Source organism: Apostichopus japonicus, chromosome 1 (genome assembly GCF_037975245.1).
Source record: "Apostichopus japonicus isolate 1M-3 chromosome 1, ASM3797524v1, whole genome shotgun sequence".
NCBI classification, from domain to species: Eukaryota; Metazoa; Echinodermata; class Holothuroidea; order Aspidochirotida; family Stichopodidae; genus Apostichopus; species Apostichopus japonicus.
Genome location: NC_092561.1, coordinates 3770166 through 3785658, shown reverse-complemented (window position 1 = coordinate 3785658; position 15493 = coordinate 3770166). Strand labels below are relative to the sequence as shown.

Sequence of the window (15493 nt, the reverse complement as noted above, 5' to 3'; positions counted from 1 at the left end):
GTGGGTGGGCCATGTAGGGGACTGTGCCTCAATAATCATAGTTAAAACATCAGGGTACTGACTACTGATATAAGAGCTAACATTGAAACTGATAGGCCAACATAAAACATAAAGATGTAATAGATACATGACCCATAGTTCGGTAATAAACTGATACACTGTTCACGATTAGGAATTCTCTTCGTTTGTTGTTATTTAAAAAAAAATGATCACTTATAATAAACCCTGTGTTTTATTGTTTGGAATGCCATTCCTACAATACGTGCCTGTGACTTTGAGGTTGCACACTACAGTATACTGACCAATGAAATCAGAAGAAAGGATATATGAACATTTTGCTAAAACTATCTGAATAGTGCTTACTGCCTAAGCATTCACATTATCTTAGGCCCATACTTTCATTGAGGAAGTAGATCTCAGGGGAGAGGGGGGCAGGGTGGGGCAGCTATTAAACTAGAACTTGAGGAATAATGAGTAACATTGTTAAAACAACAACATGGCAAACAGCTTATCACACAGGCTTAGCATCATCTGTGTTCAAATTCATGTGAAATATATCTCAAAAACACTTAAAAACTATCATGAGTGGCATTTCTAACCAAATTGAATGCAAAAAAAATATTACATATATATATATATATATATACAGTATACTGTTATATTGCTTGTACATGAAAAATAATATAAAAAATAATAACCTAGTAGAAAGGAGATTAGCGAATGCTCAGTGCAGGCATTCAAATTATCTCCTTGCTCAGCATATAGCCTCACAGACGTATGGGCTCGATTGCTCAGTTAATTAACCCTATAAATGAAATCTGTCATTCTTGTATCTTCAACCCAGTGGAAGTTCTATTTTCATTGGGGGTTGAGCAAATGTGAATGAAACATTAATAACCAATAATCTCATAGCACAATGTTTTCAGAGCTCCCTTTATGAGATACACGAGTCATTATGAGCCTGGCATTGGGCTTGTGCCTTCAGGAGTCAGCCACTAGACCTGGGTGGGGGACATTTGATATTAATTATTCCACCTTTCAGAAAGAGGAATGTGTACCCCTGCCCCCCCCCCCCCATGATTGATGCCCCTGCTTGTACAGACCTAAATTTATACCTAAGAATGCACCAGTTGACGCTTAAAAGCCATAAAACCCTGGGTGTGGACTCCTTCATCCCGACACAGGGTATTTACAATGACCCAAGTGCAGTTCCCCCCCCCCCCTTGACATACTTATAATCTTTCGTTCTCTTCTGGCCCATCAACACAATGTTTAATGCCATACCTTAATCAATGGGGGGGGGGAGTTTAATTTGCCACCTCCATTCCTCCAATTTGTTATGCTGCTCATGCCACTGAGTGACTCTTTGTGGTTATATGATGCTGTAGGCTTGGTAACCTTTGCAATCGTGATGGCATGTGTGTGTGTACGGGGGGGGGGGGGCGCCTGTGTTTGTGATGGCCAGAAGCACAATTTGAGTTAATGTCGTGCTTGGTATAGTAAGTAGATGCCCCATGTTGGTTAATTGTTCTCTATTGTTTGTGCTTCCTGTTTCATGCATATTGATGAGTGGGCGGGGTTAACGTACAATTCATATATATGGCAATATCTCTTTAACCCTATGTCTGATTTAGTTCATACTTGGTATGGTGATGTAACAACATAGTAAGTATATGCTCTTTGCAACAACTTTGACCTTTTTCATATTCATGAGTTTGTGGGGTGTAATGGGAAATAGTCAAATACTGCTTGTAAACACATATATATATCTCATCAACCACAAGTATCTGAACAGTTCCATTACAGTATGTCAGTGATTGAGTTGCACCAATTTCTCGACTTCTATGTTCATAGGGCAAGAAATACCAGTCATACCGTAGGTTACAAAGAAAAGTTATTGAATTCATTTTATTGAAGGTGTTTCTACTTAATTTTTATGCTCTCAATTTGTTAATTCAAATTATGATATTAATTAACATTTAATCATAATTTTCTTTACAGATATAATTTCGAGACAAAAATGGCTTGTCCATCTCCTTGGAAAGACATCGAAGATAAATTCTTTGAATGTTCAATTTGTTTGGATCTGTTTAAAGAACCGAAACAATTACCATGTCTGCATAGATTCTGTAAACAATGTCTGGAATCTTTACTAGAAGGACAGGTTGGGACATTTGAATGTCCTCTTTGTAAAGATGTCTGTAAAATACCAAACAATAGAATAGATGGATTCAAGACTGACTTCCATATGAAAAGTATGCTGCAGTTTATTCAGCTACAGAAAACAATTGAAAATGAAGAAGTTAGGGTCTGTGTTTGCTGTTCAAAAAAGTTAAAGGTTACAGCGTACTGTTTTAAGTGCAAAGATTTTCTTTGTGTTCAGTGTTATCAATTTCACTCGACCAACAAGATGGTTGCTGATCATCGGGATAATGTATTAGCTCTGAAAGATGTTGAAGCAAAGAGTCTCACATTAGAAAAACTTGCATCATTGAAGGAAGCTCCTAGGTGCCATATTCATACAGAATTTATAGCTCATTTATGTTGTTGTGCTTGTGGAAATCTCCCTGTTTGTATAACATGTACATATGGAAAACACAAAGGTCATGACCTACAAGACGTTGCGAATGTGTCGAAAGAAGAAAGAGAGAGATTGCAGAAGAGATTGGATGAACTTGTAAAACGGAAAGAAAATGTAACCAGCTTAACTGATAAGATAAACAGAATAAATGCAGAACTTACATCAATCGTTGCTGTTACAAAAAGGAAATGGAAAACGCAGTACGAAGATCAGACCAGGAAGTTAAAGAATAAGAAAGAGAAAGAAAAGAGAGTTTTCAACAGATTTAAAACAGTTCTTGAAGAAAGGAGTCGAAAACAATTGAAAGAATTAGAAACAGAAATGGAAGAGAAAATTAGAAAAATAAGAGACGAGTACGACAGGATGATTAAAATTAAAATTAGGGAATCAAAAGAGAAAGAGGAAACCAAGCGAAATGAACTAGAAAACAGAGAATTAAAGATTGACGAAACAATGAACAAACTTGATGCTGTAATGAATGAGAGAAATAAAACAATAGAAAAACAACAGCAACGCAAGCTTAGAGAAACACAAAACTTATCAGATCTTTGTAATCAATGGGTCAATAAGTTTGAAGATTTGTCTACTATAGCTTCGAGTGTCCTTGAATCACATAACCACTGGACTGACGCACAGTGTATTCCTGATATAAGAGCTTCGAGTGAACCCCTAGTTGAGGAAATAATGAAAGATTTTCCAGAAATGGAATCATTATCTGATATAACGATGGATGATATACCAATGTTGTGTATTGATAGAGTGAATATATCGGATAATGTAGAATCTATTGTTGATGTTGATGTGACCAAAGTTAATGGGTTTTTAACTAGTATAACAGGTACCGGATCTGGTAACATCGTCGTCTCTGGGTGTTTACCATTTGACCAATCATTCATCACTGTCATAAACAGACAAGGACGTCAGATTCGTCATGACAAGATAGATGAAGCCAAAGGGAGCTCTCTTTATCCCACGCGTTACTGTGCTGCTTTATCACGTGATAGGATAGCTTCGGTTTGTGTATCCAATCAGGTTGGTGTTTATAATATTCATGATGGGTCCTTTACTCAAAATAACATCACGTCCCTCTTTGATGACCTCAAAACGGTGAATCAGAAGTATGCGTCTTGTATAACTACTGATCCTAAACGTGGCCACATCATTGTAGGTACATATAGTGGATTGCTATTTATATTTGATGACGAATTGACTTTCATTCCAGCTTTGAAGCTGCCAGAGGTTATAAAACTGTCAAGAGATATCCTTTATCATAAAGGCGTTCTGCTGATATGCGATGAAGCGAGTAGATGTGCATACGCTGTAACCATTGATACAACTAAAACAGAGGCAGAGTTACTATACAAGCTTCCGATACCAGATATTGACAGAAAGACTTGGCGTCCTTACAGTATATGTGCAGACAGGGCAGGTTTTGTATACATCTTGTGGTATGGTGGTGGAACACGTATCATCACACAGTACAGTCAAGATGGTCAGCAGTTGTTGACAACCAAACGGACAGAAGATACAGCACGGTGTATGACAACATTGATGACAGAGGAGGGAGAGAAGCTACTTGTAGCTACGTCATATGCAGCAAAGATACTTTGTTATGGTCTGGTGAGTATATCTCAGTGTTCCGTGCTTTAATATTATTAGTAGTATCATAAATTTTGTGATCGGGATACTCTGATATAACAAAAATTAATGGGTACATTCAACTGTGATAATATCACCAAGGATAACATCTTCCTGTATTGACTTTATGTATCACCAAGTAGCATATAATATTTATAACGTTAAAGATAGTATTTGCTTGAATTTAGCTCGAGTAATAGTATATGAATGTGTAGAAGTTATGTCCCAAACCCAATATACATGAAACTAAAGTGCAAAACTTGTTCACTCTTTCCTTAACGGAATCGTAGAGGAAAAATTCAAGTATTCTAACGAGATCATGGTACTGTTATTGACAAGATGTCGCAATGCCAACTTAAGTTGATTAACAAGAAAATAAACAACAAAGGACAGAAAAGGGAACATAACAGACAACAAGAAAAAAAGAAAAGAAAAGAAGCTATTTGTTTGCTGAAAAATCTCTACACAAACAATCAACATCTAACATGTCTTGTTTGTTCATTCTGAAATGTGCTTCATTAGAAAAGAGAACTGGATCAATGTTTGTAACTTTATAAATGTTCTTTCCAACAGACACCAGGATAAAGTCATCCTGGAAAACAGACATGAAGGAAAGAAATATCCAGAATATACACCACACACTGAATCGAATATCAAAGGCTGGTTACAACTGACGAGGACGGAATTATCAACATTTGATGAAAACACTAGAAACTTTAATATGAAACGGATCATGATGATTAAGATCGGTCTTCTTAGTTTACATCATTTCACTAGAATTACTTTAAAGGAAAAGAAAAGCGAGCCACCACCTTAGCCCATTAAAACAATACGACCGTCAACCCCCCCCCCCCCTCTCCCCATTCACATGCCACCTTTACCTTACGAGATGAACAACAGTACAGTAGGGAACTAGACTATAATATTGAATGTGTGTATCGCTTCTGCCATTGATAGTACTGTAGTAATGCATAAGACCTTCCTAACATAAGAGAGATGAAATGAGTACATAATACCATGTTTAAGAGCTGCCACATGAAGGTAGTGATGGAATGACTATAACTATCTGCCCTGTTTTACTTGGGGACATCAAGCTTCTTGGAAAATCTACAGGTAAATTAAAGATCTTGTAAAAGAGTGGATAGGGCCCTGAGGTCGTTGTAGCTGACTCCTGTGTCAGTAGGGGATCTGCGAGTCTCTCCTAGAAAAATACTAGATGTTTAGACGTCACATGGTGTGTTCTTAAATATTTACAATTTATGAAATGTAGGGTAAATCCGCGACATAATCCATTTCCCATGACTGACGGTGGCGGTGAGGCATGGCTACTCCTGGTATACTCGCCACTTAGTATGTCAGATTCATGACAGCTGGTTGTATTGAGGCATGGCTACCTGTACCCTCCTTGATACAAGCCACTAACTGTGTCAGCTTCATGACAGCTATATATGTATAAACAAATAATTATATATATATATATATATATATATTTATGTAAAGATACTTTCACCATATGGAGAGTAAAACAGTCACTAAATTTATTTTAAAATGATGTACAATTTATAGAAAATAAGAGCAGAGAAAACCTTGTTCTTTGTTTTACAAGTTTTAATTTTACTGATTATTTCATGTCAATAATTGTAAGAAATTGATTTATTTGTGTTATGTAATTAATATGAATTTCACTTTAAATGTTTTTTTCCAGTTATAACATAATTAGGTTCTTTCTTTTCTCATATCATAGAATGCTTAGTATAGAGTCTGTCATTCCTATTTGATATTCTGGAATTTTCTCTTTATAAAAGTAAGATCAGATCAGATCGTTTTAAATTCATTCCAGAAATGATTGATAGATTTTGAGATTTTGTAAGCATTCATTCTACAGAGTACTATAAACAACTAGAACAACAAAATTATCCTATTCGCTATTTTTTCTTTTTTGCTCATTTTCGAGGTCCTGCTTTCTGTGAAGTCATTTGGCTGGAATTTCTGGAATAACTTGCTCAAATTTTTGCTCTTCAAATTCAAAAATTAATCTACAGATTGTTATCATAAATATTCAACTATTGCAATAGTTATCTTTCAAGCCCAGTAAGGCCTGGAATTTTCCGGCTATATTATTTATAGAACTTTCTGTGATTGCATGGACTTCCATTACCATGGAAACTGTTGAATACTCAATGAGATAGGCCCCTGTTTGCTTTAATTGTGAATGATACTGTACGTTAAGAAATTCACAGCTATCTATGGCACTGCCACCACTGTACAGTTTAGTGAGTTTACACTTTTGACAAAATTCAACCATTATTCACTAAATCCACTCATAATTGAGTAAACTCGCCTGAGAAATCCAGGCCATAACTTACATCACAAACTTATGACCAATCAGCATCATATGTGTTATGTCATGTAACTTAACCAGATGCTTTTGACCAATCAGCACCCACCTCTGATCTTTTCATAGCATCCATACTGCTGATGGGTGTAGGTTATCTCCATGGTGATCATATGTGTCTTGTCATGTGACTAAACCAGATGATTTTGACCAATCAGCACCCACCTCTCATCCTTTCATAACATCCATAATGGTGATGGGTTGAACACATGAGCTGTGTAATAACTGAACCAGATGTTTGTAGTGAATCAATCATGAAAGCGCTGATCCTCTCATAACGTTCATCATTCTCATAGGTGTGTGTTATCTCCTTTGTGATGTCATGTGACTGAATCATATGCTTGTGACCAATCAGCATCCAGCTCTGATCCTTTCATAACATCCTTAATTCTGATGGTATCCGTTACCTCCACAGTGATTACATATTGTGGTAATTCTTCATCTACAATCCAGCACTGAAGCTGCTTTAGGTTGTTAGCATCCTCTAGATCTGTGATGAGGAGAATAAAGGTTTACTGGATGTAATAAAGCATAGCATAAATCATGACACATACAAGCTGTAGATCATGCTTTGAAGTACTGATGTAGGCCTACAAGTCTGTTTATGATTCAGTTCTGTAATATTTGAATGCTGGCTAAGTAACACAGGAGTCGCTGGTGTGCCACTAACACAGGAACATCATACAGATGTAAGGTGCTTCATAGTGACTGTCAGCTTAGAATGCTATCTTGGGTCAAAAATATCAAGTGTAAGTAGAAATGTCTATGGTAATTTAGCACACTCTACCTGTTAGAGTAAAAGTAAAAGGGAAGAACTTCTTGTAAACGTCCATTGACGGAATGAAAGAACCACTGGCCGACGTAGAGATTGCTGCGAGTACGCAGGTAGGTACTAATGATGCACTCAGTGGCTCAGTCTTGGCTCTGGAAAAATAAAAATGAACTCATTATATCCACGACATGAATGATGCAAACTTGGTATCCTCTGCAAACTTGACGCTACTTGTTGAATGCACTGAATGCAGAGAATTGCTTCATTTTCCACTTGTTAATGTATATTCATAAATGCCCTTTTCTGAGCATGCATTGTGAGAAAGCACACAAACATTTGCCAACATCTTGTATCTGCCCTAGTGCAGAATAGCTTTCATTGACTATGCAATTGAAGAAAACTGACACTGACAAATGTTTATATGACATGCCAATGAATATGCATTAAAATGAGTCACTGACCAGCCAGTTGGGACAATTTCCTAGGGCTAGTACCACTCTGTACTATCCATGCTTCAAAGCACTCATATTGACAGTACAACAGTTCCTAACCTTTAACTGATAGAAACACTATGTTCATACTGTTCATGCTGATAATACCAGTGCTCTGAAAGTGGGACGTGACATTACAGTATAGAACAAAATTGTCCCAACTAGGTGCACTGACAGTTTATACATGACCTGTCAATGAATATGCATTAAAATGAGTCACTGACCAGTGTATAGATGACCTGTCAATGAATATGCATTGCAAGTGCAACAACTGGTTGTATATATATGTGTACAGTAAAATCCAGTTTACCTTTTGCTGGCAAGGTAAGTGGCTGCATCAATTAAATGGGCACAGAGTGCTGCTGTCACTTGGCAAATGCTGTTAGTCTGGAGAAAATTTAAAGATGATGTCAAAACAGAGTTGAGAGATTCAAATTATACTGGAGAAAGAAAAGAGACTTTGTGTATGACATATCATGAAAAACAGGACAGGTGCTGAGTATTAAGTGTAAATCTATTTTATGTAAGAGAGATGGTTTTTGTTAATGCTGAAACTTCAAAAATAGGTCTATAGGTTTTAACATGTGCTGCATTGGGACTGGCTGCAATTTCAACACGATTGTAACTATAGGAGAGTAAAGGTAAAGTCATGATAAAAAGTGTTCAAGGAGTAAAGGTAAAGTCACAGGTTCATATCCTAATGTTACGTACAGTACTACAACACCAAACTGATAACGTCAATATGGCAGCCTCCTGATATGAGATTTAAACTATGATATCTCACAAACAGAGGAAGTAACCCTAGCGGAGAAAAATCATTTCTAACTTTGATCTACAGGTACATTCACTCACGGAGGTGTGTGTAGTTTCATCCACTACCTCTGCATTTTACCAGCAGGTGTCATGAAATACATAATTTACCTGATAATAAACCTACACAGTAGACTACATACAATATAATGCATGTTGAATCTGTGGTGAGCTGCTGTCAACTAATTCAGGATATTCTATTCTAACAGATCTGCAGAAGACCCAACACAAAATATATTGGATAAAAATATATAAAATAATTTGGAATCCAGAAAGCTGATATTCTGTAAATATACCTTAGGATTTGATATGTAAAAGTCCAAGTTATCCACAATGATAATATCTGGTGCTGGATTAGCTGAATGTATCTGTGTCAGTTCCAAAAGGAGAGAAGAACGGTTGGAAAAGTATCTATGAGGGAATGAGAAGAATCAAATTTATATAAAAAACAGAAAGTACTGTATAATCCCTTTACAGACGATATTGATGCTTGCAAGGGGTAATTTAATCTCATTTCAGCTCCAATTATACTTGCGTAAGTTGCGTTGTGTGGAAATGTTACAAGTACAGAAAGTATGGGTATACGAATGTATGTGTAAATTAGTGTAAAATCATTTTTAAAGTGAACAATTTATGACTCTCTTCATGGTCATGCTGCAGTTATCCATAGGTTGCTACAGCCGTGATGTACAAGTCTAAATTTCTAATCTTTTAGTGTGTTGAGATCTATGCAAAGATTTGTTCTCAAATACATGTCTTTTACAAAGTTAATACTCTATTGGCTCTCAAGAGCACTGAACATTTTCTAATCAAACTTTTACACATCTGGAGCCCAAATGGGCAAGTTTAATTTCATACAGAACTTGCTAGGGGAGATATATCAAGGTCCATCAGTTTAAGCTACTGTAGTATTCATGCATTCTGAGGGTTGTGTCTCAGTCCTCAAGGAAGATCCTGACAAGTGGGCCTGAAGCTGGACACTTGATTTCACATTACTGTGTGAAAGTCATGAGTGGACTATTATACTGTAATACTGTACAGTACACCTACTGTGTTTCCAATTCTCAACACAGACATCATTTAAAGCCATGAACATAAAGCACACAGTACAGTAGAAAAGTGAATAAATCACAAGATTCATACTTGATAATAATCTGTTTCATAAGTCTAGGGTCTGGTTTCTGGGATCCCTCAACAGCAATCGGTAAGGACATCAATTTCTCTTGCGTAATAAACAACACTGTATGGCCTTCCATGGCAAAAGAAACAGCACACTGGAAAAGCAAGGCTGTATTATCACTGAAAATTAAAAATGAAACCAGTTTTGTTTTTGCAAGAATTTTAAATTGCAATTTCAACCTTGCATCAGTTTCAATATACAGATAATTGTTAGATTTATCAGTAGTACTAGTACAAAGGACTAGAGAAATCACTATTGGTCATACTATTTTCACATGGGTTCTTGCTAAACACATGTTACCACAACAAGTAATTTTAACTTCAAAATGAACTGTACGTACAGTACAGTATTGAACAGTCAAGTCTGTATACAACTCCTCTGTGCCCGTGTTTGTGCCATTTTGCTATTTGACCTACAGTACTGTATGTTCCTATTCATCTCCTAGCTCAAATACATGATCTGGATCAATACCCCTGTAGGTTATAAGGTTGCTGTCCATTAAAAAAGAAAACATATGTTGTCCCTGACACACTGAATATAACTGAGGACAAGCAAACATGGATGCAACTGGTGCTTACTGTACATGGGTCACATCTCACTGACACATGATATGCAAAATTGTTTTATGTAATTTTTTACATTCAAACATTTGTTGAAAACTGAGCAGTTGCTGTAAAATGCAACACATGGTTGACTGTAGGTCAGGAAAAACATGTTTGTTAGGTGTTACTGTTACTGTTAGTCCAAGGCTACTGTTTAATATTTTTATTAGGCCTACATGTTGGGTCTCCTTGTCATGACTATGAAGGCACACATGCTGTCCTACCATCTATAACTTTCCATAAAGACGATCAAGATCAAGTTCAATTCAGTCGGGCAGTAAGACCTAGCCTTTATTCAGATATAATTAACTACTTAAAGTAGGGCCTAGGTCTAGCCTACAGTAAATACTAGCATATAGCTTGTACAAGCCTTAATGCTTCGCCTGTGTGCAACTGTAATGTAAGGGAAGCAGGCCCACTGCACAAAAGTAACGAGACTAAAAACCTTGGATTTGGCCCATATAGCACCAGTCTGGTCTCTAGACATAGGAATTTTGATCCCAATATTGTTTCTTTCACCAAACAATTATTTTTCTGGTTACGTTCACCATCAGACAATTTATTAAGTAACGGAGGAAACATTCGCTGTAAAACATAGGAAGACATCGTCTGTATTTATGTTTCATATTTACCGCCTTAAGCCAAGTGACCATACTGCGGAACCTGTAAAATGTCATACGTTAATGATTGTCTTTAGGGAACACACATGAATAATACATTACTATAAATACGGTTATTTACACGCATAGTTTGACCATATTAATTGGATACTGAACATCAGACCATGAATGATCTGTTTAGGTCAAGCTAGAAATCTACAACTGCCTTTAGTGCTCGGCTATTTAACTATACATATGGGCGATTCCATGGTAACTCGCATTACACTTTTTGCTGTTTTTTTATCATCCAAGTGCTGTGGCTCGAATATGGGTTAGTGTAACTCCTCAATTTTCTGTGGTGTTATACCCAACATTCATAGCTACAATATGAAATTATCAAGAATTATAATTGTGTTCGCCTTAATGTATGGTGCGCTTCCAAATATCGGTAACTCGCATTACGGAAAAAGGACACCTGAAAAATTGACACCGGTACAAAATGGCACTGTGCTCAAACAAAGAATGATTTCTTCAATTGCATACATGTACAAGATATCTACCCTACTGATGTTTATAAATCAGCAGTAGAAAATATGAAACAACTTCAGATGTGGTATTGAGGGGGGCAAAGTCTGGTAACTCGCATTACGGTAACTCGCATTACACTTTTTCCAGTCATCGAGTTTGCTCTTTATTCATCAAATTCTTTGAAAGAGATATGCTCCAAAGCCATTTTTGAAACTCTTGGAAACTCTTAGAAACTGTAAAACTCTTTCCAAACTTTTAACAACAATTTGCAAAACATCCTGACAATTATATCAATAATAATCGAAGTTGATTGAACCAGAAAATCAACTGAAGAATTGTTGACTAACAAGATTGCAATGTACACTATTGAATTATCGATCCATATTTCCAATCAAGCTAATCCAAAATTGTTGACTTACAAGATTGCAATGTACACTCTTGAATTATCAATCCAAATTTCCAATGAAGCTAATCCAAGCAAACTGGTAGCTCTCCTCTTCTATTTTAATGTATCAAAACATCTACTGAAAGTTAAACAGGTTCACAGCTTATATAGTGAATTACAAGAAAAGTTTCTTTGGCATGTTAATTAGTGATTGGTTCTTTGGAAATTTGTATGTAGGGTTCTTAGGAAAAGCATGAAACTAATAAAACAATCCTTGTTCCTAATTCTATCAGTATAATAACATTATCAACAATAACACAATAGATGTTTCATCATGTGGTATGCGGGCATGGTGGTAGCTATGGCCATTCTAGATAACCTTGAATGGATGGTGTTTTGTATCAAATTAGAATTTTGATGCAAACTTGAATTGGCCACAACTATTAGCAATCAAAGGTGTTCCCAACTTCTTTATCATCTTGCTTCGTCGATAGAAAGTTTTGTCATCCCTGGGGTTTGGCCATTTCCAGTTATCAATTCCCGTGAAATCCGGTGGCCTGCCTTATTTTGTGTAATTTTGGGATTTGAAATGCTTTGGAGTAAAGGTTGATTTTCACATTGTAGTGATAAGACACTCATATTGGGGAAAGGGGTTTGCACATCATAATATTTGGGGAACACACATTTGAATTGGTAAACCACACCAATCTATTCCAACTGACCAAGCCTCCGCAATCCTGCCCCATTCCCCCAGCAGCCCCAATCATCCCCTATGCAAACTCCCCGTCCGTCCCATCCCCTCTGCCCACCCCACTAATTCTGAGGTGCCCACACCCTTGGCAGCATCAGCTTTCACATCAAGACTAATTTCCATCAAGATGTTAGGCACATTATAATGGTCATGATTTACAATATTTGCCCATCCTTGAACATATAGATTACTATGTGATAGGCTACAGACTAATATAGCCTAAGCTCTCACAATTTGTCCTAAATATTGTACCAAGCAATTAATGTCCCATGAAAATGCTAATGTTAAAATGGAGAAAGAATAGGCTAACTTTACTCATTTGATGATATCACAGTTGAATGCAACTTGGAAGGTCCGTGATTCCACAAAGGTCAGGTGATAAAATCATAAATGTCTGTTGAAACTGTCTTATGGGTCACATGTGATGTAATGGAGGTTGCAGTGCATTCTGGGTACAGGAAGTAACTACTGTGCACACCTTATATAAGTATTTAGTGCGCTGTATTGTTTTGTTGATCAGTAGTACTGCAAGTGAGATTGGAATAATATGTGGTAACTCGCATTACAGTGGTAACTCGCATTACTGGTAACTCGCATTACAGTTTTCAATGGCTATTTATATCTATATACTAGGTACATTTCTAATTCTTTCAACTATTTTTATACTCTTTACTTTGACTAGAAGCATAATATGAAATGGCAAGAAATTATCTGCTCCAGTGAAAAAAAAATGTTAAAAACTTGGTCTTTCGGTAACTCGCATTACGCTCTCAAATCAGCTATGTGTCGTTACAGCCATATATGCCTACAAACCAAAACTGTTTGGAGGAATTGTGATTAATATTTTAATATATCACTAATGGCACTACCAATACATAAATAACCAATTTATTTAGGTTGCTTTCAAATATGGAAATCTGAGACTTTGAAATATCCATACTATTTCCTCAAATATTCCCTCAAAATTCAACATTAGTCAGGTATTCACATTTTTTGGTAGAAGAACGTGATAAAGTTGGGAAAAAAAGTACATAACCCAGACCCTAAATGTGTTTATAGTATATTAGAAGCCAAAAATGGCTGCAGAAATGATTTTGAAAATTTGGGGTCATGTCCCTGTTTTCACGGAATCGCCCATATAAATTATCACGGTAAAATAGATATTGTTGCATGCAGATATATTGTTGTGATAGAAAATTTCAAGCACATTATTATTAAACAATTAAAATTTCTTGTTATTATGATTATCATTATTATTACAAGTGTACATTGTTACCATGCATGCTAACTCGAATACCCTGTATAGATTTTTAGTTCATGTACGTACGCACGGAATGTAGAAATATCGCTCTGCACAAATGTGCACTACAAATGTAGCAATAAACAAGTTACGGGAGGGTGTAAGGTAATTGCTCAATACATTAACACCCAAAATCAGCAATAGGGGATTTCCAATTTTATCACTTGGCAGCTTGATTTTGGACGTACACCGTTTTTTGTGTCATGTGTGTTGTACTTTCATTTAGTTTTCAAAGAAAAGCAACAACAACAATTGGATAAGTAGGATTCAAGTAAGTTTGATATTTCAACTTGAAGTACAAAAAGGAACTTAAGTTTAATACTCCATCGACTAAAAGCTATTGCACAAGGTAAGTAACTAGACCTATTACTGTTCCGCCATAGGTAATGAATGAAGGTACAGTACACAGTGTATTATATTGTATAGCTCTCGGCCATTTTAACCCGGAAGTATTGAGTGGTGCAAAACATTATAAAATTAAACTACAGTAGTTAATCACTTCTCGGCCTTTTGGCCAAGATCATGTGTGGTATCTGTTCCATTGCGAGGTCAATCGTGATAGACACCTGACGATGATCACACAGTAACACTCTCGATGCGAGGGGACTGGGGTTGAGAGCGGATCAGTCATTTGGTTGTTTGGTTTTCATGCCCAGGTTCCTCTCTACTGTAGGTGACTTTTATTAAAAAGTACTACAGTACTTTGAATCTAGTATAGTAATAATTAATAATCTATGATACTGTAGGTACTTAAAAACTTAATGTAATAGTTAGGAAGTACAGGCAACACTATTTCCATAATAACAAACACCATATTATTTGATCTTTGAATTGATATGTTAGTCATATATTTTTACAAAAGTCACATCTGACAAGTGATCATACATTAAGAAAGTCATATCAATTTAACATCCAGGTGTAACTTAGAGCCTTTATCATGATTAATTAAATTGAAACTTTAACCAAAATGGAATCATTCGTTAAGTTAACTTTGCACACAATAATTAATTCACCTTGTTATACAGATATCTACAACATGCAAACATAATACATATGGTATCATAAGTACATTTAAGAAGCACTGTTGGGTACATCACTGGGCACATGTACTGTATATTCACTTTATCAGAAACATCAAAACTATTAAATAAAGTTGCTTCAGGGGCCTAGCCTGGGTAGATAAAGGGGGGGGGGGAGCATCGAGAAACATTAGGTATCGTCCAAATGTGCGTATATACCAGGGCCTAAATTGTAAGTAATTTTTAGTGGGTGGGCAATTTCCTTTAAAAGACCATCATGATACTATCTAAGCGGAGTGCCACCATCAATTGGTGTGTACAGTAGGGTAAGCAAGAAACTGTTTGCCAAACAATGCCTCCCAGATTGCTGGAAATGGTACTTCCCAGGCCTTGTAAGTTGCATCTGAACATTCCATATTTTGAGATCTCATGTTTGGGAATT

General features: G+C 36.3%; 2 protein-coding genes across 8 annotated transcripts in view; one reads left to right on the top strand and one right to left on the bottom strand.

Moving 5' to 3' along the window:
- The window catches only part of LOC139958560 (uncharacterized), a 74524-nt gene that overhangs the window by 28598 nt on the left and 30433 nt on the right, over positions 1 to 15493 (bottom strand). The window contains exons 1-6 of one of the 3 annotated variants that reach the window (XM_071955738.1): positions 10915 to 11095; positions 9831 to 9986; positions 8984 to 9098; positions 8188 to 8264; positions 7402 to 7538; positions 5882 to 7104 (exon numbers count right to left, since the gene is read on the bottom strand). In XM_071955738.1, coding sequence (XP_071811839.1) covers positions 6935 to 7104; positions 7402 to 7538; positions 8188 to 8264; positions 8984 to 9098; positions 9831 to 9986; positions 10915 to 11075 — 816 coding nt within the window. In that variant the 5' untranslated portion in view covers positions 11076 to 11095 and the 3' untranslated portion in view covers positions 5882 to 6934. Of the gene's footprint in view, positions 1 to 5796; positions 7105 to 7401; positions 7539 to 8187; positions 8265 to 8983; positions 9099 to 9830; positions 9987 to 10914; positions 11096 to 15493 lie in introns of those variants that run through there. The other 2 variants (XM_071955829.1, XM_071955917.1) reach the window with 2 other exon arrangements.
- The window catches only part of LOC139956136 (uncharacterized), a 28807-nt gene that overhangs the window by 7182 nt on the left and 6132 nt on the right, over positions 1 to 15493 (top strand). For 2 of the 5 annotated variants that reach the window (XM_071955207.1, XM_071955198.1), the window contains exon 2: positions 2002 to 3749. In XM_071955207.1, coding sequence (XP_071811308.1) covers positions 2021 to 3749 — 1729 coding nt within the window. In that variant the 5' untranslated portion in view covers positions 2002 to 2020. Of the gene's footprint in view, positions 1 to 2001; positions 3750 to 14189; positions 14382 to 15493 lie in introns of those variants that run through there. The other 3 variants (XM_071955189.1, XM_071955214.1, XM_071955192.1) reach the window with 3 other exon arrangements.